Source organism: Nesoenas mayeri, assembly GCF_963082525.1.
Source record: "Nesoenas mayeri genome assembly, chromosome: 4".
NCBI lineage: Eukaryota > Metazoa > Chordata > Aves > Columbiformes > Columbidae > Nesoenas > Nesoenas mayeri.
Window position 1 is genome coordinate 4500688 of NC_137540.1, and position 23271 is coordinate 4523958.

General features: G+C 40.5%; 1 protein-coding gene across 2 annotated transcripts; it reads right to left on the reverse strand.

Annotated features, from left to right (window-relative positions):
• Positions 1-782: 782 nt before the first annotated feature.
• On the reverse strand, positions 783-23030 carry DNAJB14 (DnaJ heat shock protein family (Hsp40) member B14). 2 transcript variants are annotated; one of them, XM_080344306.1, is made up of 9 exons: positions 22766-22887; positions 18312-18451; positions 16896-17070; positions 8784-8929; positions 6210-6395; positions 5727-5821; positions 4952-5061; positions 3517-3689; positions 783-1339 (listed from the first exon to the last, which is right to left on the reverse strand). In XM_080344306.1, exons 2-9 carry the CDS (start codon positions 18376-18378, stop codon positions 1215-1217), a joined length of 1077 nt encoding a protein of 358 aa, XP_080200432.1. In that variant the 5' UTR covers positions 18379-18451; positions 22766-22887; the 3' UTR covers positions 783-1214. The 2 variants fall into 2 exon arrangements, with proteins under 2 accessions (XP_080200432.1, XP_080200431.1); XM_080344305.1 differs by lacking the exon at positions 18312-18451 and having other exon boundaries at positions 22766-23030.
• Between the last annotated feature and the right edge of the window lie 241 nt (positions 23031-23271).

Sequence of the window (23271 nt, forward strand, 5' to 3'; positions counted from 1 at the left end):
TTTGCACCGGCAGGCATGGCTACGTACCAGTTACGTGACTACGTACCAGTTACGTGACTACGTACCAGTTACGTGACCGTGCAGGTGCATTTGCTCCTTCCTCGGAGATCAGTGCAGCAAAGTCCTGGTCCAGAGAAGCGCACACCCCCCAGTACCGGACTGTGATACCGGAGGAGCGCACTGCAAACTAGCAAAGCATCCAAACAGTTGGCAAAAAGGCACATAGTCCTTAGCAATATCTCCCTGTTCCGCTTATGGTGCCCATTGATTGGGACTTAGCTTGAAATAAGAAGAGTATGAAAATGGAAGCCTCTCAGGAAAACAAAAAATTAGGCTGCCTTTTCTTTGTTAAGCTTTAAGATTTTACTATTGCATGTTTTCCTCTACCTTTCCAGCGAAAATTAAGGAAGCTATGGATGCATGTCAGCCATACGTATGGACTTGCTACTACTGGAATACCAAACAGTAGAGCTGCTGTAAACTGTTTCAAGTACTAAAAGCAATGCATATAATGGTCTGTACAGCGTGTGCAAATATTTACTTTGAAAAGAGATCAGTGTAGTTCTTAGTCTTCTCAGCATTGCTTAGAAACGCTAAAAACTACAACAGCAAACTGCTACTCTACACCAGATCAATATACCCAAACAAATATTTAGGAATATATGCCGTTATATTTAAAAATACCAAATTCCTCTAAGCTGGTAAACCTAGAAGATTTTACATAGAGATAAAATATTAAAAATTCTTATTCCAACTCCACACACTTGACATCTGAATAGGAGTGATGTAATCATACTATTTATTCCATCAGTGAGACAAAATGTTGTATGGAACTAAATTTCTGAGATTTTAAATAGAAAGTAATTTAACTCATATATACACAGTGTTCTTTCCACAGATATTTACATGGCAAATATGTTAGAGGAGAACCACTATGACTAAGTCTCTACAAGTATAGCATCCTTTCTGAGCTATTCTCTCTGCTGAAAGAATTCACAGAAGCTTTGAAGTAAAATCTAGACAATTAAAGTACCTATATTTCACAGTAGGTAAAGAAGCCATTAAATGATATTTCAGCATAAGGTTTCTGGAAACAGCTACACAGTAGAGTTTTACATCCACCCCTCTTCTCCAGCATTCATGGTGAAACTAAATCTCTTCTTAATTTACAAGAGATAAGGGCATATGTAAAGATATATGTCTATAATTGTAGTTCATCCTCCTCGATAGAGGCTGGTCAGCCGTTCTAGTTCTTTGCAGTTGTCCATGGTCATGGAGTCTGCTTTCTTTCGGAGACGGTCATCTCGATATACTTTTGCTGTATAAAGTAACTCTGATTCTTTAACGAACAAAAGAGAAAAGAGATTTTTCAGGTTAGAAACGCGATACTCTGCACACGATACATTCCTGCTCAGAGCTGTCCAAAACACCTCCGGCTTAATCCTCACCCTTTTTTCCTTCTGCTTATTCTAAGTACCCACAGACAGCACCTAAACAGCACTGCTACAGCTTCCCCGTGCTGGATCTTCACTCTTTTTGAAGAGTAAAAGTGGTTACAGCTTTCCAGCACCCTCCTATTTCATACAGCAGTATCGGATTAAAAAAAACCCCAATCAAACAAAAAAACTTGTGCCAGACCTCATTACCAATACAAACATAGGCCACGCTCAGTGATTGTGCGTGTTATTGACGGCTCCAGCGCCTTGTTTGCGCCCAAAAATCCACTCTGAATGTTAAGCCCATTACTTGGACTCATGCTGCTTCAGTCGGCCGCTGCTCAGAGGCATTAATAAAAGAGCTCTCTGTATTATACTGGAGCTCAACAGCTTGACATCGCCAAACGTTTTAATTCTGTGAAATATTTGTCAGCCCTTCAACTCAAAATGGATTAGCAAGGCATGCTTAAATGTCAATCAACACTAGAAAGATTGTAACTGTCGAGGAGATCAAACACACAACAGGTATTTTGAATCCTTAAACCCACAAAATCAGCTGTTTCTATAAACAGAGAAAAATCTATTAGGGGCCGCTTTCTCAAAATCAATTTGGGTAGTTTTCGCAACCTGATAAATTGCAAATAGCAAACAACACGGCAGTCACCACCTTTGGGTTGTTGTTTTGCTTTATATTGGGGTGACATGTTTCTCTAGTCATCACATTTTTCCCACTAAACATCTACATATGGAAACGTGGGCCTCTCTACGTTGTCCAGGACTCTGATCAGGCTTAAAGTAGTTCTATCAGGAATAAATGCTGAAAAATGGGAAGCATGTTCTTGCTCCTCTTTTCATCCCCGGGTAGAAATTACATATCAACTAAAAATTTTCAAAGGTATTTACACAGTAAATATGTTACAGGAGACACAAACATAACATGTTGGTAAATCCAAGTGTAACCACTCAGTCAAAAAAGGCAAAATATCCTTTCAGATCTACACTCTGCTGAAAAAAATGTATAAAGAATATGTGCTGTTTTATTGTGCTGGATTATATCTTGTCTTTCATTTTTTGTTAACAAGCACAATCATTTTTGTAAACCGTTTTATTATAAGATTACTGATGATTCATCTTGTAGCTGAAAAATTAGGTATTGATTTCATTTATAGTAAAAATAAATATTCAAACATTTCAAGAGGATCAAAGAACAACCTGGCTGGAAAAATAGAAGGTTTTGTATATTTGCTTATGAATTATACCCAAAAATTCTCTGATGCTTTTGCTCTATTTGAATAATCTGGGGAAAATTGTCCTGATAAATCTAGTACTCTTGGCAATAACCTCATAGTTGTCTCCCAATGTACCGGTGTTTCTCTTGTGTATGTGTGACCAGCAGCACACGTTTCTGCCCACAGGTCTTTCCTGACACTATTCAGCACTCTTGTGCTTTCACACTGAATTTTAGGCTTCTGAAATAAAATAGCTCCTTGTATAATATTCAATTAAACAGATGGTAAGCTAAAAAAAACCCCAACAAACCTGTTTCTGAGGTCTGATAGAGCCAAAGTACCAAGCCCAGGGAGAACAATGATTCAGCATTAGCAAAAGATTAAGCACTGATTTACAGCTTATGCAGTTTTACAGGACACGCTGTGGAAAAGCGGTATTTGTATGTACAGTGGTCCAAGGCAGATCAGTTTTTTTCCTTCTCCAGAAACACCTATGTAAGCTTTTTATTTATCTACATAAAAGCACTTAGAGAAATGAAGTATTGCCATGAGAAAATAATGTAGAAGAGATTAGAATTCATAGCTTTCATCCTTAACTTAAAGCAATTTCTTTCTCATTACCAATTCACTGTAGTGTTCAATTTTCTGAGAAGCAGGTTAAAATTGCTGATGATTTGCAGATGGTTTTTAGGTCACTGAGTAAACCACAGAAATTAAGTGACACTGGGGACACTTTTAGAAGTGAGAAACAGTAGGGAACCCTACACTTGCTGTCTTATTCGGGTATTTGAATAATACAAGCACTTTGTTCTTTCCTGAATGAATGAAATTACATGTATTACCAAACTTACTTTGTTGCCTCTCCTTCCAACAATTATTACGTATGTTGGACACATAATCCTCTTCCACACTCTTTTCCACCTTCTGTAACGAGGCTCCTTTGTATTCATTTCTAAAGTCTTTGTTGACATAATAAACGACATGCAAGTTTTCTGTCTGCATTTTTATGGTCTGCCCTGTACTTCTGCAAAAAACAAGAGAGAGGGGAAAGAGCAACTAAATATTTATTTCATTTTATTTTTACACTACAAATACACTTTTAAAAACATTGCTATTCCACAAGAATGGCATATCACTGAATTTGCCATTTCAAGGCAAGTAATACAATGAATGGCTATATAATCTGACAGAAAATAGAATTACTACATTTACCTAAACGTTCAACTACTGCTGCTTAAACCTTTGATCTTGCAAAAAACCAACGAAAACCAAAAAACCAAACCAACACTTCTGTAAAACACTTGACTTGTTTCATACCTCTTTAGTTAAATATAAGCTTTGTTAATAGAAAATTACACTCAAACTCAACAGAAAGAAAAAGAGGTCACTATTCTGTAGCAACCCAATACTGGCATCTCCATTCTGAAGTGTTTTCTACCAGCCCTGACAAATCCGTTTTCCTGCTGGCATTCTGTGGATTGAATATCAAAGATTGTGTGCAAACATTTTGGCAGAGAAGCGTTTATAAGCATCGTAACAGCTTAGTTGCAGAAGGGAAAACCATCACACTCTGGAAATAAAGAGCTCTGAAAAATAAGAGAGGAGAAAAGAAACCTTTCTGTTGTGGGGCTGAGAGCTCTGTAAGGAACTAAGGCCTTTTAAAGCAGTTGTGGTGAGTTGGTTAAGTCTACTTGCTAGTTGCATGCTTGATTAAAGTTATGTATTTCTCTCAAGAAAATAAGGTCTATACATCCTACTGTACAAACCAGGTGAGTTTCCCTAGTAGAAATCCGTGCTGAAAAATGAAGATAAACTATTTTACCATCACCTGGAAAGAAGCAAAGAACAGACAATTTCCGCAGCCCTCAGCTAGTTCAAAACTTAAATAAGGATGAGAAAGTTGCTTTCAAATGCTTCACTTCCTCCAAGCACAGATGACTCCTAAAAGAATAATGAGCCTTATCAGGTTTGAGGATTTTATTAAATATGCTGGAGATGCAAACACTTTTACATTGCATGGACCTACTCCCTTGTATTAGAAGACCTTCCGAACTCCAGGTATCGCTGACCTCTTTTCTCCACGACATTCTCACAGGATGCTCTTAGTACATAACTTTGAAGTTTTGTTATGCTTCATTTCTGCTCCATCTATACCTTTGCTCGCTTCCCTCGCTGTGGGAAATCAAGGACCAACTAATGGAAGCCTCTCTAAATGCTTCGAAGTGGGAGAGGGTGATTCCAATATCCTGCCTTGGTTTGAAGCTGATGTAATTGAGCATTACTTACGATCTTGGGTATAAGGCGTAAGGAGGGTTCGATACCATCAACTGGCTCAACAAGGAGACGAGGATCAACACAATAATAGGCATCAGCTGAATGAACATAGAGAAGCCCCCCTAAGGAACAAAACAGATTCAGGTATCTCTTAAAGAGCATCAGTAAACAGGTAAATTTAACAAGATTTAATGCTTAGCATGACTTTCTGCTTTAAGTGTCAAAAGCTGTTAGGAAAACTAAAGCCAGAAAACTGCCAACACTGTGATGTTATCTTAACTTTCCAACGCATACACAATATTCACAGAGTGCTCAGACTGCAGGAGTTGACAGGCTGGCACGTACCACAATCACATTAATAGCTGGATTCAGTTACATTGTATGCCGTGATTTGGCCTCATCTATGGAGCGATACATAATTATGCACAACTATATATAATTCATATATATGAATACTGAGCCTTAAGTACCATTTTTTCCGCAGCCCAAATGATTTTTAAAGGCAGACAAGGATTAGTGACAAGAACCAGTTGTCTATTTAGGCTAATACTACCAGTCACTGGTAAGCTAGTGATATACAACAATAGATTAACAAAACCCGGCTATTATAGTTTTGAATGTGCACGTCTATTTACCATCAGTAAGACCCGCCAAAGTTTAAAAATACGTAACTGGCAGGTACAAATCCTCCTCTACAGCACAGAGCTCCTGGACAATCACATCACTGAAAGCGACTACCAGCAAATTTCACAATCCACAGTTTAAAGACAGTGGTGCTTAAACATACATCACCCCTCTCTTCTTCCCGCTCGTGCCCGCTCTGATGGTGCTGATTAGGGTGACTGTAGCCAGCACGACCGTTAGAAAATGAATGTACACTACCTAAGGAAAGAAATATCCACATTTAAGTAATGTAAAAAAATATATTTAGAGGTCACTGTGGAAGCAATGACGTAAAGCATTTAACATTACTGCACAATGACACATAAAGTAACTCCACTTTATGATATCTTACAATTTCAAAGTTGGTTAAACAAAATATTTAAGCTCCAAGACAACTGGTTTGTTGTTTCACATACTGCAGAATCACCACTCAAAGAACTGAGTTCACATTTTTGAGGTTTAGCAACACTTGGGGCAAAATGAACTGTGATGCAGCCTGAAGAGTTGAGGCCCGAGGCAGGTTGCAGTAATTTTACTGTTTTATAATGTCACAAACTCTGATGTTGCTCTGTGCGGCCCCACCGTATCCCGATGGTTATACCAATACCTGTTGGAAAGGCCCCTCCAAAAAACATGTTGAATAGATCCTCTGGAGTGATATCTGCCTCGCAGCCTCTGTGGAAGTTGAATCTGCCGTTGCTTGGGTGGCTGCAGGTCTGCTCTTCGCTGCCCGTCAGGTCGTACTGCTTTCGCTTTTCTGGGTTACTCAACACAGCATATGCGTGTCCGATCTCTGGAGCAAGGGATAAAATACAGCTCCCATAAATGTATGAATGATATGAATTCCAGTATGAAAATTGCAATTTCAAAGTCAAGAATAGGCAGCAAATTGTGTCCTTTACTGTTACATTACAGTAGTAACACTTGCTCTAGCAGCCTAGCTTAAAGACATCGTAAGACTCAGTAGGTTTTCTCTGGTTTCATTTACTAAGTGGTGACTTCAAATACATCAGCTTTATTGTCTAAAGGAGCATGAACAATCCTCACTCAGTCAGTTCTTCATTAAACCTGTCCAGGTTTCCTCTTCTTCTCTCTCCTCCAGGCCCCTCCAACAAAAAGCTTCTTCAGCAGCCAACGCAAGGCACGGGGATCGTGTTTTTCAGTGTCGAAAAGCCATCAGTCATCAAAACGTTGGGAAAAGTGCAACAGTATAAGCTCAACACGGGCAAATTAGGCTATGACTTTGCATAATTAATGTTTTCGACATTACCCAATCTAAGAAAAAAAGGTCAAGCCTTAGCTTTGTGCCTTTTAAGATGCCCTTAGAAATAATCATTAGCGATCTGAGTGGAGAAGAAAACACAAACGAAGCCTGGTAATTTGCACTGAGAGCACGATGTACACTACTGACACCAATTATTGCTAAAAAACCCTCCGTTACTCAGCACGAGGATAAAATTAGTAGTAAAAATTGAGATTTTTCCCAACAATTAAGAATTTAGAGAGACATACATCAGGTGAATGCGCATAAAGTGAAGACATCACACTGGTATGGTACGGTCAGCAATCTTTTTTGACTATCTGCTTTGGATTATGTGATGCCAATTCAAACCAGATTTGATTCAAACATAATTTTCTTTAAAGAAAGGACATAGAGAATGAAAAAACCCACAAACTTCCCCAAAGTTTCAAATGAAAGATTTCTGATGAAGTTGGTCAAAGAGATTTCAAGAGATTAACAGTTATTATATTTGCACAAACTTTTAAATCCAAAAATATCACTTCTGGGAGACAACTTAATACAACGGAAGAGTCCAAGGTAGCTTGAGATCTATGTAAGTACCTTGCCTAACATCAAACTCAATTCTGTCTTCTAATGGGACCTTTCCTTAAAATAAAAATCATTGTTATGAAATACTATTATTATGAACCTCCTTTTCTCAGCTGGATGTTAGAAACTCAAAAGACACCGTTAAAGGCAAACTAAATCATAAAATAAATTTAAAAAATAGAAAAATTCAATCATTTCAAGGCAAGAAAAATGCTGGAGTTCATTAATTTTTAGCCAACAAGATTCCCCTCCCAAATGTTCTGTTCCTTTACCCATCTGGTCAAGAGCCAGAAAATGAAATTAAGCTGAAGAAATCAAACTTGTACAAAGTGCTTGTGCTAAATAAAACATTAAATAATAAGAAATGGACTTCTTACATGTTCAAGATTATTTAAAATGCTATTAACAAAGAAGAATTATTCATAGCGCTGGAAATAATTTTGTAAGACTATCTTTTTTAGATAAAGCCATCACATAGCTGTGTTAAAACAATCATTAGCAATCAACTTCCCTGCTGTGTTCTATCTACTTTTCATATGGAATTAGTCATATATTATTACAATTACCCCTTAACATCTCTATCAACAGACTTGCTCAGGACTTTTTTTCCCCCCCCCCCGCTTTTTCCCCTTACCCAATTTAAGAGTTTTATCTGATTCATTTATGCATGAACACTTCTTTATTTATGCATGATCATTTCTTGCAGATTCATGTCTTAATTCATCTGTATCTGAGATAAAGGGGCGGTTTTCTTTAAAAAGCTTTTCCTCAACGATTTTCCTTATGCAGGGCTAAGCTGAGCAGCCTTAGACCAGGTCAAATCAGGCTGTAAATTCTACCTAAGAAATGGTCAAAGGCAACTATTAATAAGGCCAGGTTTGAAACCAAGTGGTTTTGTATGGAAAAAGTATTAAAGCCACACACATACAAGGAATTCTAAGGAAAAGGTAACGTAGCGTGGCACGTGATTCAGTAAAAACTGCATTCTGCTATCAAGTATTACTCTGGTTTTCTCAAGCTCAAGATAGTAAGATTCAATTGGCTACATGAAGTCAACAACAGTAATAAAATGCAGTTTGGTTTCACAGATTAAGTATTTGCTCCCTGTACCCGAAAATTACAGTCGATCCTCTGAAACTGAACCCTACTGCAAAACCCCGCATTATTTATACTTCTAGGTATATGTTAAGATAATAAAGGTCAAATATTCTATTGGATAAAATGTCAGTTTAAGATTAGCTACAAAGCACCACGTTGTTGTAAAAAAACAAGTGATCAATGCGGATGAATTTCTTTTAATCTGACAAAGTTTAACTATAAAAGAAATTGTAAGTAAAACTAGTATTTTACTTTTAAAAGCCTCTGTTGCTCCAGGTGCGTGGTTTTTGTCTGGGTGGAATTTCAAAGCAAGTTTCCTATAGGCCTTCTTGAGGTCTTCTTCACCTGCATCCTTTGACACCCCAAGGACTTCGTAAAAGTTTTTACATTTCTTTATACTGCAAAAGAAAATGAAGCAAAATATTGTCAACAAGACGATGTAAAAGTAGCACATTAGAAAACAGCTGCAGATGAGGTAATACATTGTGCGGATGCAACACGTTACATCTCTTGCTTTCAATATAAAATATATTTAAATTGCACTCTAGAAACAAAGAATGCAATTTTTCATAATAAACTCGCTATTAAGCACAATAAACTATTGTACTCAAAATTAGTTACTATATACATTTATTATATTTCTTCTACAGTAGAACTACTACAGTTGCAATAAAAGGCGTCAGTTTATGATTACTGTAGCATTTCCTCAGCCCCAATTCTATGAATATTGCTGTTAATAATACATAAAATGAAGATTCCAAATTTACTTCACAAATGCATCTTAGTATGCACGATACAAACCAAACAACACCTCCCCTTCTCCATTAACACCATTTAAACATTCACTTTTTAGGGAAATAAGGCAGGTGAGAACACCTCTGCTGCTGGGAGCACACCTGGAGCTTAACAAACCTTCTGTCAGCGTTTAGATAAATCCAGAGGAACAATAACAGCTCCAGCAATTACAGATTCACCTCAAATGTTCAATGTAGCAATTTTAAAAAGTCAGAAATATTCTTCCTCTCATCAGTCTCAGACAGGAAAACCAAAATCTGGAAGTGAGGTAATAGTTGGGTAAGTTGTTCAATACTCAGAAGAGAGAAAGAGCAGTTACAGGGGTGGAAAGAACATTAATTTTATGTGTGCAGGAATGCTGACCAAACCAATAAATACACCTTAAAAAGAATTCAGAAACTTAGAAAAATAAGGCTGAATCACAACCTTGCGTTGCAGAAATGAGGCACACTGACACTGGCTGCATCCCAAAAGAAAAAGGCGGGTTTCAGCAAGAAATGGAATTACACCCATAAATACTTCAAAAGCTTTCTGTGAGTTTATTCACATGGCTGTAACTGCGTCCACATTCTCTGAAATGCACAGATTTCTATGTAAATATGAGTTTAATGTTACAAAAACTATACACAGGGCAGCCAAGTGTCAAAAATTAAAAGGGGTAAGCGAGCTTTTGGCATTTTCATGAAAGAAGAATTGGGTACCCTGTAATTAGGGCAATGCTAACATGAAAAATACAACCCCACCATCGCCTGTGGTCCTTCACAGTTCACAGATTGATCAAATCCACTTGCATTTGAGGGATCCCTTTTCCTGTGTTCAAATAACACGAGCTTTTATGGAAGTCTCGGTGTAATGCTGAAGTGAATGTATGCAGACAGCTGTCAACGCAAACATCCTGTGAAATAAATATAGCTCATTACATTGAAGCAACATTTAATAAGCTCCAGTTAGGAAACTGAGAGAGCTAATTAAAAAGAACACAGTGAATCCATCATCAAGACAGAACGGAAAGAAAATACATTAAATACACTCTGAATACTGGAAAATTTTGTTTGTTAATTTGTACAATAAGAAATATAATTTGATAGTGTAAAAACCCCTTCATCCTTACCCTCAAGCACTGGATTAGTTATGAACTATGTCAAGAACAGATAGCTGTGTTTAAAAGTGTAACAGTATCAAACTAAGCTTTTATTTCAAGAAATTGCTATCTAAGGTCATCATCAATAATTCAGCATCTGAATTATCTGTTTGTGGACCAGACTGTTCAGAACTTGAGTTGATATAAAATTAGGTAGTGAGTCATCCATGTTTAGCAAAGTTGTTATATTTTGTTAGCATTAGAACCGTAGTGTTAAATGTTTGTTCAAGTGTTTTTAAGCACTTTGCGTCCTCAACAACTTTTTTCCCCCAATAGCATATGGTCATTTCTCATGGAAGTAACAAACATGAAAAAAACGTTTACTTCTTTGCAGACCTGATATGCATTTATTTACAACCCTAAGATGCAGAATGGAAAATAAAAAAAAAGAAAGAAAAAAGAACAAGCCAAGAAATGCCAGTCTCTTCTTCTAACCCTCAAAAACTCACCCCAGAATTTGTTCCCATTGGCAATCAGTGAAAATCCCGCACTGGGAAGCCCTCATGGGAGAAGCGGGAGTGGTGGGTATCAAGCAGAAGACATCCAAGTCAGCACATGACCCACCAGCTGGTGACACTCAGAGACAGCACATCAAATTAAAGCCATGTCCTGGTGGGGACACGCAGGGAGAAACCTGCCTGGTGGGTGCACAGCTCCTGTCCTCCAAAGGGATGAACGTCACCACACATCAGCTCTCCTGGACCTGGGCCACAAACAAGCTCTTGCTGTTTCATAGAATCATTTCAGATGGAAGAGACCCTCGGTATCAGCAAGTCCAACCATATCCCAACCGAACTCCAGCACTAAACCATGTCCCTAAGAACCTCGTCTAAACGCCTTTTAAGCCCCTCCAGGGATGGTGACTCCACCACTGCCCTGGGCAGCCTGTTCCAATGCCCCATAGCCCTTTCCATTAAGAATTTTTTCCTAATATCCAATCTAAACCTCCCCTGGCGCAACTTGAGGCCATTTCCTCTTGTCCCATCACTTGTTACTTGGGAGAAGGGCCCAACCCCTCCATGCTCCAACCTCCTTTCAGGCAGTAGCAGACAGCGATCAGGTCTCCCCTCAGCTCCTGTTCTCAGGCTGAACAGCCCCAGCTCCCTCAGCCGCTCCTCATCAGACATTTGTCAAGAAACAAGCGTTCAGCCAAGGTGTAACACATTTCTACTTAAGTCTGTGCTAGCAATCGCTTTGATAAACAAAATATTGTACAAACATACATTGCTGACTCTGTACGAAGCTGGGATTCAATATTCCAACCCCCCTCATACCCTGACCTGCTGCCCTAGGCTGAACGGCCAGTCTCTAACACAGAAGCCCCTGTGAATTTATGACGGTCACCCCTGGCTTCTACTCTCCCTCGCGTGTTCTTGTCAGGATGGGCAAGCTCAGGGCTCGCTGCCTGCAGACCTGTAACCGATCCTTCAGATCATTTACACTGCCCTCCTTTCTTCTGCACAGGATCAACATCGAGACACACAACCCCTGCTCGGTGTTCAGCCTTGTTGGCGTCTTCAGATCTCAACCCAAAGCAATGACTGAGCAGCAATGTGAACGTTAGTGACAAAGAGCTGAGCAGGAGGAACCTATGCTGGCTTCTGATCCTAGAGCCGAGCAGAAAAACACACTAAAACGCGCATCAATTTCTACATAGGCTCAAGTTTCCAATGATGCCAAATGGCATCTTGCAGGTGAACTGGGAAACGTGCCAGTCACAGTTTGGATCACCTAAACGTGTTCTGCAAAAAGTGCTCTAGATTGGGAAGTTACAGTATTGTTGAAGAACTCAAGCTGGTACCAGCATACCCACAGTTTCCGAAACAAATGCACCAGAAATGTCAGGTCTCTGTTTTACGGATAGATTCAACAACACATTAGGGATCTTGGTGTGGTACCTGGCTCTTGGGTGTACCTGGTCAGTTTGTTTCTCCTGTGTGTATTGTATGAATTATTCATGGCTGTGTTTACATCAGCATACTGAAGCTTTCATTTTAGCTGTAAGAAGTGTGGATTAAAGACAGGAGCTTTCTGACTAAGTCCACTGTATCTTTTGTGCCACTTTGCCATGACAGGCGCTATGACTGTGATTTCCACCTTGACTTTCTCAAGCATTCAACTGAATATTTCAACAATTCACAGCAGTTCTATCAGCCTAATTAAAGGCACGTCCCCATTTCTTTGCCCCTTTTTTTTCCTCCGTTTTAGCACATGTGGATTGCTCTTAGTAGTCTACTTCCAGTTATTTATCTTCTTGAGACAGGGTTAAAGTAACGATATAACTTCTTCTGCTGAATTTGCAGAAGTCTCAGTAGAGTAGGAGGTCTGGAAAAATTAATGCAACTGACATTGCTTCTAGTTTGATCCATGAAATGTGTAGAGGCAAATTCTTGGTTTACTCCATCAATTCAAATCAAGGGGCTGATTATTCTTGACCACTACTGGACGACATTTAATCCTGCCTTGCAAGGTTGCTACAGACTTCATGCCTCTATTGGTTTGGTTCTAGCTCAGAGGCCTGAACACAACATTCCATTCTTGTGGTCCCTTCCTTGGGGCAGGCCCTGGAAAAGCAGTATTACACCACAGCGTTCACAAGGCAGCAATCTAAATCCAGCCTGCTACCCACGATGGTGGTTATCTTTCAGATATCCAAAAGGTTATATAGAATTTATGCTATGCTTTATTTACTAAAGAGGGACATCAGACACCACATGAATTTTAAGATCATTTAAAGGGAGTCCATGTAAAGTGTACAACCTATATCTCCAAAACGATTTTGTTTAATCATGCAGTAAATAACAGATAATACAGCCTTGACAGCATGAAAAGAAGTGGGAAAGATTAATACAAAGCAGGTAATTGATCCTTTTTTAATTTTAATTTCATGCCAGTCCACAAAACCTTTCCAAAAGGTCTGCACACTTGGTACGAGAAGGCAGATATGACAAATAGAATTTGTTGGAAATTAAGAACTCTTTAACTATGATACTGATCAGCACTTCTTCAGTTATTTTAAGTGAACTAGAATAATAAAAAAAAAAGTTTAAATTTCCTTTCTTATACAAATACTTCATTTATCTAGCAAGAAAATGCCAATAACCTACATCAAACAGTGAAGGAATTGCTTTAAAGCAAAGACCACAGAATCCCAAAAGCAAATTCACCCTTTTTGTCATGTATATGATTCTTGTGCACTTATCTTAAGCTGACATTGCTCAAACAGCATTCAATTGCCTACAGACTACGAGGGCACTTGCTCTGAAGAGACCTAAGTCTACCATGGGTCCTAACATAGATTTCTGCTGGTCTCCTGTCAATATCTGTGACACACAGGTCACCTGAAGCATTAAGGCAACTTGATCCAGCCCTTGGTGGAAAGATAAGCATCATTAAGAACAGGATGTATGCGCTACAGGTGGTATTTTCAAAGCATTTCAATTCAAAACTAACAAAGTGGTTTTTGATCTCTCAAGCTTCAAAGTGCCACACTGAAATAGCGCTGGTTCCCACAAAGCATCACCCAGCACTTATGCAATCAGTGGAAAGATATTGCATCTCCCACTTCTCCCTGTCGAGCAACCTGTTTGCAAGCTCATGTAATGCTCAACAGAAGTGTTATGGTAGCTTGCTAGTGATCACTGTCCCCTGTGTACGCAGAAAAAATAAACAGCACAGAGGTGTTGTTTGTACTCAGACCTACCCGCATTACTAGAGTAACCTCGATGAAATTAATGCGGTTAAATTAGTTGTAGTGCTCCAAGTGTGTCTTCACTACACTTCTTAAATCTGTGGTCAGAAGCAAATTCAAGACAGCTGGACAACTCCAGGAATACTCATGAGTGATCCAAGTCAGAGATCTCCGAGTCAGCCCGACCGCTCACTAGAGCTTATAAAAAAGGGTTGGAAATGGCATGTGTAGTTAGATCAGGAATGTTTTCTCTCTGTCTATATTCAATTACTAATATAGAACCAAAAACTCCTAGAGGGAAGAATACCTGAGGATAATGACCACCTTTCAAATCATAAGCATACAAAGCAACTTCTTCATTGTAAGGCTCAGAATGCATTAAAAGCTGTCACTTTTGCTGCCTTGCCATCTAGAAATTTCTTCTCTGATAGGAAAAGAAATCTATTTAAAACCACCGCTTTTCACACAGTATTTCCTTAACCAACTGAAAACCATTCCAGTGTGGTATGGCAGAAGCATATGGTGGTGACAAGCTCTACTCTCTGAAGAATTCCCTCCCCAGAGGGTGCGTTTCATTTAATTGGAAAAGCCTGAAGCAGTAACACATGCAGCCCGTCGTATTTCCAACTACAAAGCTCATTCTCGCTGTGGTTTAAACACGAACTTTCCCTCAGCTATCATCACTGAGTATGTAATATTTTTCCATTAAGTTTTAGCCCACTGTTTGTATTATATTTAATCCTGTTCTCCTTGGCAAGGCGCATGTGCTTTTAATTCCGAACTGTAGCGTGTTGCTGTCACTGACTGACATCATGACAAACTTCACAAAAGTTCCAATAAGAACTGGGGACTTGTGTTGATTACTGCACATCTAACTCAAAATTCAGTCTCTCCAAAGGTTTATAAACTGATATACCAAAGGACTGTAGCATCACTCAAGCTAAAGTCAAGATATTAACAGCTGGTTTTCTAAATGGTGTGTAAATTACAAACAAATAAGCAATTGTAATAGCCTGCATAACAATCCATATTTGCAAAAATGTGGGGACTTTTTAAAAACTCAAATTTTATACCCATAAAGCAGATCATTGAAATAGGTACTAAGAAGCACTGTCGCATTGAGATTATCCTTAATATGCAACTTCCATGAATAACCCTAATTCTGTTTCTGATCTCAACAAACTGGATTAATTTTGTAATATCTGGTATCTAGTGAATTCCTTCAAGGAAGCAACGCCTCATACCAGGAAAGCGTACCATGGAGAGAAGTTGGCTCTACAACATCGTTTTACTCATGAGAAAAGTAGGTAACACGACTTTCTGGTACAAGAAAAACAACAACAAAGAACTTGCAGGGAGCCTGATGTGAAAGCAGACTGCAGCTCGGAATGGCACGGCACGGGCGACTGAACACTGGCACTGATACAAACCTGCCTTATATAGCAACTTTCTGGGAATGCATTACATGTCTTAATTCGATCTAAGCCTCGTTTTACAGAGGACTTCTTTCTGGATATTTTGTCTCACACAAGCGTGCAGACACATTTTGCGTTCGCTTTAACAGCTAATATTTCAAGGTGGCGAAACAATGTACACGCTTATTCAGGTTTTACTTTAGATATATCACGAAGGGCAATAACATTAAGCAGAGATGATGGTAAATGAAAAGCTCTACTAAATAACAACATGGAAAGGATAACGGTGTCAGAGATGCTGCTGTCTACCTGCCTGAATGCAGAGCTGCTGTATCAACAAAGAAAAGCTGCTTTTTCCTCACTGTTAGCACAGATGAACAGATTACTCAAGTTCAGGAAAGGATCCCAAGATAATATGAACAGTAACGAATATTTCACACAAGAAAAACCCCACACAATTTTCTGTTTGGCACAACAGTTCACCCATGCTACACAACCGAGGAGACGAGGATCTCTTGAGCTCACTTCTTTGAGCTCCCTTGAAAATATTTGGGCTAGGTTTATCTGAAGATACAGGCAGATTTTGAGGTGTGCAGTTTTAAAGTGGCTGTATTCGTATTTCTTTAGCAGAAATCAGTGCACATACCAAACAATATTTTTCTCACTCCTTCAGCCCAATAGTCTGTAATGATAACATAAGAGTTACTCGCCTCAAAAGGACATTTTTATCCATCTTTGTTTCTTTTTGCACATCCTCCTTTTCCTGATATTACCCCAGCTTAATACTATCATGCTGCACGAAGTCCAGACAGAGTTTATAACGCAACTTAGACTATGTGCTTCGGTGCTTCTCAGATACCTGTATGTCTAGAATGAAATAATTTTAACGTTGGTCTAAGACCAGCCTGTACAGCAAAATTAGCTTGAAAATAACTTCAGGAGTTAAGCATGTAAACTCAGATTTCACAAATACAAAAATATTTCAGAAAAGAAACACTGTCCTGCAAGTTGTGCTGCAGAATTTTCACCACTTCTTCTATTTAAAAGAAGATCTACTTAATAATTATTTTGAGTGCTTTATTTTTAAACCATCGAGGTTACTTTATATAAAGCCGAGTATCCTTGTTCTAGCAGAAGGCAACAGTCTCATACTGTGCTTAAACACAGCAAAACTCTCCTCCTCCTTGCAGTCACAGCTCAGTACAAGTAAGCCCTCTCAGCTAACCTTGAATTTTCCGTTGCTTCTTTAGTTGCTAGAGCTGAAAGCATAAGCACATGATACACAGAACAAAAAGCAGTGATGTATTTAAGCAAGTCCATACCTGAATACTCCTTCCATTTGGTCTTTGGTGTAGCCTTTTCCACTTTCACCTGCAGCAGATGCATTGCTCTCCTTCGTGCTATTGGGCTTACTTTGATCATTGCTACTGGCTGGTTTTCGGCAGTAAGCGCCTCCCCCAGCAGTACTTCCATTCTTCATAATAGCTTCCAACAAAACTATAAAACAACAGTATATCATAGTATCATTATAGGCATTAGCGATTAAGTCGGGGCTCGCAAGTGTCTTAAGTGGGAGCACCACATTGGAAAAGACTATCTGCTACCTTCTCCTTCCCTGTTGGCCGCCGCTTTGTAACACAAATGTTTCTGAAGCCAGCCTAGAAACTCCTTCTCGTGGCAAAACAATGGAAAAACGTTTCAAAATTAGTGGCTGGACTCCCCTCCATCTCTGCCAACGTCATTTAATACTGGAGAGAATTTGTCCAGGTCTTTCATTTCTACATAATTTTTAGAGGCACTGAATCCATTCTTCGGGGTGAAAACATCAGAACACCCGAATAAGTAACTGTAAATAGAAAATAAGAACCGAACTAACACTCTAAAGAACCTACAAATTATTCCATACGGAGACTAAGCACTTTTAGGTTGCTACAGTACATCACTATTTGTAACCTGAGCCATTAGTGGACACAAACTGATGCTCTATACCCCTTGCAGGCAAAACCAGTTGAAATTCAAACTACTGTTAAACGTCACAGATAAGTCAGGACCAGCCAACTACACCCAACTCTTGAGACTTGGATATTGAAAACCAGCAGGCATTCGCTAGATCTTGAAAGCATCTTTCCTTCCACGTTCCAACAAATCTCAAAGTTAGCAGTTTTAATACATCATCAAACACTCATTTGTATTTTTCTTTGGGGATATAGGCCTGTATTTTGGGGTATGTGTCTTACTGATAAATAAGAAACAGTATCGTTCTATCTTAAGAGACTGCACACGAAGCATAATGTGGATCAAAGATTATTAAATGGTCTATCCTTCCTGAAGAGAGATCCCTCTGGAGCAAGGTGGCAAACTACACAGGCCAAATTTGCTTCATAAACAACTGAGAGTTACCATCTGCATTAAAAAAAGCCTGAATAAGGACTCCCAAAGAAAAATGTCCCACTCACTGTGAAAGCATGTTACAGTTTACTGATAAAAAAACCACATTTTATTCTAGAAGTTAGTGAGATGCAGCCTGAAAGTTCTTCTCCTAAATCTAATTTTAAAATGTCTCCTCTGACTATTGTGGTTTCCTGCAGAGCAGCAGAAAACCAGGATCCTACACATCACAGCTCCATGGGCAAGAAAAGAAAGCGGAGCTTTGTTTAAGAGGAGAAGAACCACTTCCCTAAGATGCGCTTCTTAAAAACCCTCCAGTATTTGCTTTTACTTATTAATTCACTTATTACCCGTCGACCACAGCAGTCTGAAGTGCTGCAGATGAAAAGCCACACTCAGGCTGAACAAGAAAGTCATGAGACTTCAGTGCTGGTCCTGTGCTCGCGCCTGCCTCGGCAACATTCCCCAGTTGATCAGACCAGGCTTTTTACTGCAGAAACAAAGAAAAGGCTAACGTTTAGTTACTGGGATGGACACCGAGGGGATGTTTTCACCACAAATGAAGCTCCTGAAAACAGGAGAGCTTCTAGTTGCATTATAGGTTACAGCTGAAACACATCCAAGTATTTGCAACAGTTTATTCTGATGTTCTCCACTATGGCATTTAAAGTTCTGAGGTAAATGAAGTATTAGCTCCAACAAGGGGACTGTGTGTGCAGGCTAAGAACTGAGCAAGAACAGAGATATGAACAGACAGTGCCCTCAGAATGAAGCATTTTCAGTCTGAATGTGCTCCAGACAAGTGATAACAGAAACCAAAATTACTCCTTTTCTGTTCTGTGACATTAGATATTTAACCACAGTATCATGTGGGATCCTATCAAACATATGACTCTGACTTCTCCTCTAGAAATGCTTACTTGACAGTTTTGCAAATCCTGCTCTAGAAATTCCACATCCCTGCACTAAAGCTTGTGCAAAATCAGTAGTAGCAATAATGGTAGAAACACAGGTATAGGCAACAATTCACATTTTTACCACCCAGTGTCTCGTTTACAGCAAGCTTAGCTGGGATGTCTTTTAATGAATTGGTTTGGCTGCACTATACTGTTAAATTACTACTTCCTAATCACCTTCTGAAACCTCCTGTCCCCGTAACGAAGCTGCACTGCTGAGAAGACAGGGCAGGATGCTTGTAAAAAATATATTCAAATCCGTAAGTGTTAACTTCTTAAGACAGCAAGACACAGCACATACAAACGTCCTATCGTTCTGTGTTGAAAAAGAAAACCATATAAAGGCTCAGGGGCCATTGCTTTTTTTTTTTTCAAATAAAAGATCCAGTTCAGGTATTCAGAAAGAACTCTGACTCTTCCATGAACTGCTGGTGCTAAAACCAGCTGTTAGAACTGTAGTAAAGAAAACTTTAACTGTACATCTAGGTATTTAAAATAGCACATACAGGAACCAAAGACTAATTTTGTTAGGAGGTAAGACAATGGATGTTATCTCCAAATGTGTGCGAAGGCTCTCTTGTGTGCATTGTTAACCTGCTGATGAATGAAAGATCCTTGCAGTGCATTTAATTCCATTATGCATTGAACATGACCCCGCTTTCACTAATGGAAGAACTGCTGAATTCGGAATTCACACCGACATGACACCCTAAAAACTAAGCTCATGTACTACTGAAAAGCTTGGTTTTACAGGCAGCATCAGAAATAATGCAAGAAATTCTTAAGAAACACTGAAAAATAAAGTTGTCCTTCACGTCATTTTCTGCCTTCAACGTCACAAAGAACAGCACCTAATTTTTAAACTGAGATCTTGGTCATTTGTTATCTTTAGATCCACACTTACAAATCCTTTCCAGACAAGCAATTAGCTTCCATTCAGTCGCAAGACGAATCATTAGGAGAAATCACAATCAAACGATATATTTTGAACAGCTGAATTGCAAAGCTATCTTCTAGCAAAGAATGACGTCAGCATGAACGCTGCTGCTATGAAGTCATTAGCCAAGTATCATTAAATAAGCACCGACCTCACATTTCACACTAGTAAAGCCTTAAAATAGCAATGATGCAGTCAGCGTATTTCAGGCTGAAGCTTTGTTTAGCAAAACTAAACTTCACTGATGACTGAACTAGTACTGAATGCACTTCAAATGCAAATATCACCAACACCAAACCACACATAGTATTGTGTTCGAGACAATAGTTAAAACCTGCTCGCAATCCGCTATAACATCAGGAGGAAGAAGCTCCCATCAGTAAAAGACTGAGCGCTACTGTTCTCATTGCTTTTATCACTGATGGAACATCATTTGTGAAACGGTGGGCAATTGTTCCCAAAATGATAACAAAGATACAACCTATGAAGCATCCCTGACTTCAGTGACAAATAGATACAAACTACCTTCTAATCCATGCCCTGAAGAGAAAAATAAGCAAGCACAATGACAACTAGGGCTGCACCACATTGTCCTACCGCCATATAAAACAAACACATTACGGCTGTAAAATAAGAATTTGTGTCGGAACCAAGAGAGCTCACAAAACCTTAACTGTTTCCTTCTCTTGGGTATGTGCTATGGACATATTTTTAATTATCTAATGAATTACTGTTGTGTGGGTTTGTTTTTTTTCTCAAGTGTACCCCTCACTTTCGATCTAAAAGACTACAATGACATGATGAAGCAGTCATTTCATTTGTTCTTCAGTGTAAAATTCCAGTTCTAATTTATCGCACACCTTACAGTTCCTGTCCTGGAAACAGGACATTCTGTGTCCTTGCAGCTTACTACACTTTTAATGGGGCTATTTAAGTGGCTCAAACTTAAAGAAAAAATAATCAGTAAGTTGGTGTTGTTTTGGGAGGAAATGGGAAGAATTAAAAAGAATTACCAACCTCCACAGCGATAAAACTGAAGTACGGAAACATTACGAGTTACCTGAGTCTCCTAATTTCTAAGTACCTAGTTCAAATCAGGCCTAGGGCCTGATTTTTTTCAGTGGTACTAGGGCATCTCCAATTCTCCTTAGCTTCAGATGGAGCTTTAACTGCCCACCAGTTCCACAAATCAGGCCCTTGTTTCAAGCTGAACACCTGAAAAATGAAGCACAAACTATTAGCCGCCACTGACAGAAACCAAGCGAAGTGACTTATTTAACATCACAGAGAAATTCTGTGAAGGATTTAGTTTCAGTACACAATTCCCCAGATCACAGTCCACTACCACGCCACCGTTTTTTTCGTGGTATCTGTACCTCATTTGTGACATACTTTGCTAATTTCCACAGTGAATAAAACAAGTGTCCTACAGACAATAGCCTAATTAGCCATCTATTTCTTGCACTGAGCTCTTCACAATGGTGGTTATGTAGTAGCAGTCCTACTTAAGAAGAAAAAAACAAAACAAAACCACTCAAAACATAAATCAGATGGAGACTTTTTTCCTGAGAGCTACTATAACTTATTCTCGAGATGTAAGACTAATAAGTTATGTGAAGCAGACAAAACTATTCACTGTCTTTGGTGGAAGAAGGTAAATTTAAACCCTCACCTTTCCTGCCTATTGATCGACACAGCTTCCAAAAAGCTGAAAGTATTTTCATTCATGTCATCTTCTTAAGCCAGAAAAATTTAGAGGGATATGGCAAATTTCTGCTTGTTTTTACTTCAGAAAGGTATGCAGCATGGCAAGAAAACAAACAGTGCCACATTCTTGATCCAAAGCAGTGGTTATTTTCCAGGTGATTTACCAGCAACATCCATCCTGTCTTGCAGAAGGAAAAACTAAAGCCACCCAAAAAGCTATAAAGAAAAGCACTGATGAGGCCTTTGCTTATTGTTTGCATATAAAGTCAGGAAATAAGAGAGGGCAGAAAACGTTCACCGAATCAGCTCACCTGACGTAAAGGCTTCACTATAGAATAAAATGGAGCAGAGAGCACTTCCAGTCAGGATTTCACCCCAAAGTCACGTTCCCGAAATGGTAAACAAGTCACTGATGCGTCCAAAGGTATTTTGAGATGCCTTGTGACACAGACTCCAAGACGGGTAACAGCTCTACATTCACTCAAACCTTACTATTGTTTCTTTTAAAAAAATCACTTGTAAACACCTTATGCTACAAAGATGCTAATTATTTTTCAAGTCTTAATACAGAAGTGTCCGCAGAGCTGATTAAGTCATAAGAGGAGCCACCAATCCCATTTTCTCCAGGCAACTTAAACCTGTGTGCAATTCTTACATAGCTACTGTACAACCAAATGGGGAACGAAGCTGAATAAACCCACACCATAAGAAAGTCAGAGGATCAAGGTGCTGCCCAGTTTGAAGCAGCTCTTACCACAAGCTGTGAGCGAGAGGTAATTCGGAGTGACAGAAAAGAAGCCAAAACAGCATGGCGTGTGCTGCTGTTAATCGGGTCTAAGCCTAGTCTGTTAGGCTACGCTTACAGTGATGGCTAAAGGGGGGGAATTGAGGCGAGGAGCTGGGCTGGCCTCAGGGAAACCCTCTGGTAAGGCAGGACACAATCCCCACTCCAATGCCATGGCCACGGCCACCAGTGACACTGAGCTCCCCGTACCCTCCTCGCTCCTCCCGGGCCTTCCTTCCCCGCCGAGCCCCGCACGGCGCCGGGGGCCCCGGGCCGGGGGCAGCGCGGAGGACGCGCCGCTGGGTCCCGTCAGCGCCTCGTCTCGCGGGGCCGCGCCGGGTAACGGCCGCTCCGGGGGGACACCCCGGCGAGAAGGGGAGGAGGGGCGGCCGCGGGGAGCGGGAGGGGGCCGGGCTTCACCTCGGGCTGTGTCGGTCGGGTAGAGCTTCTGGGCCTTGCCGAGGAAGCGCAGGGCACGGTCGCGGTTCCCGGCCTCCAGCGCCTCCCGCGCGATGCCGATGCACTTCTCGGCCTCGTCCCGGTTCCCCTCCATGGGCTTCTCCTTCCGCCGCCTCCGCCCGCCGCAGCGCAGGGAGAAGGGGCCCGAAGCCAGAGCGGAGCCGGGCGGAGAGCGGAGAGGAGCGGGCAGGAGGGCGGGCGGGGGCTCCGCTCACTCCGCAGGGCTCATCCCGCTCCGCTCCGCGCCGCCGGTACCGCAGCGCCGGCAGCCAGCCCGGCCCGCCGCCTGCTTCCGGGCGCCGCCGCGCATGCGCCGCCGCCCGCCCCCGGGGCTCCGGCGGCTGCCCCGGAAAGGGGCCGTGCCGGGCTGGTCCCGGCCCGCAGCCGCCGCGGGGAGCCGGTGCGGTGGAAAAGTACCGGGCGAGCGGGCGCCGCCGTGGGCGAGCGCTGCACTGCGGGCCGGGGAG

What these genes read in the sequence shown, in the direction of transcription:
- DNAJB14 (XM_080344305.1), bottom strand. Translation starts at nt 22,898, where the DNA reads ATGGAGGGGAACCGGGACGAGGCCGAGAAGTGCATCGGCATCGCGCGG. An exon ending in AGCAACAGAGGCTTTTAAAA is followed by an intron (nt 6,396 to 8,783) that starts GTAAAATACTAG and finishes CCCTTGCTCCAG; the next exon opens with AGATCGGACACGCATATGCT. An exon ending in GGGAAGAAGAGAGGGGTGAT is followed by an intron (nt 5,062 to 5,726) that starts GTATGTTTAAGC and finishes TTTGTTCCTTAG; the next exon opens with GGGGGCTTCTCTATGTTCAT.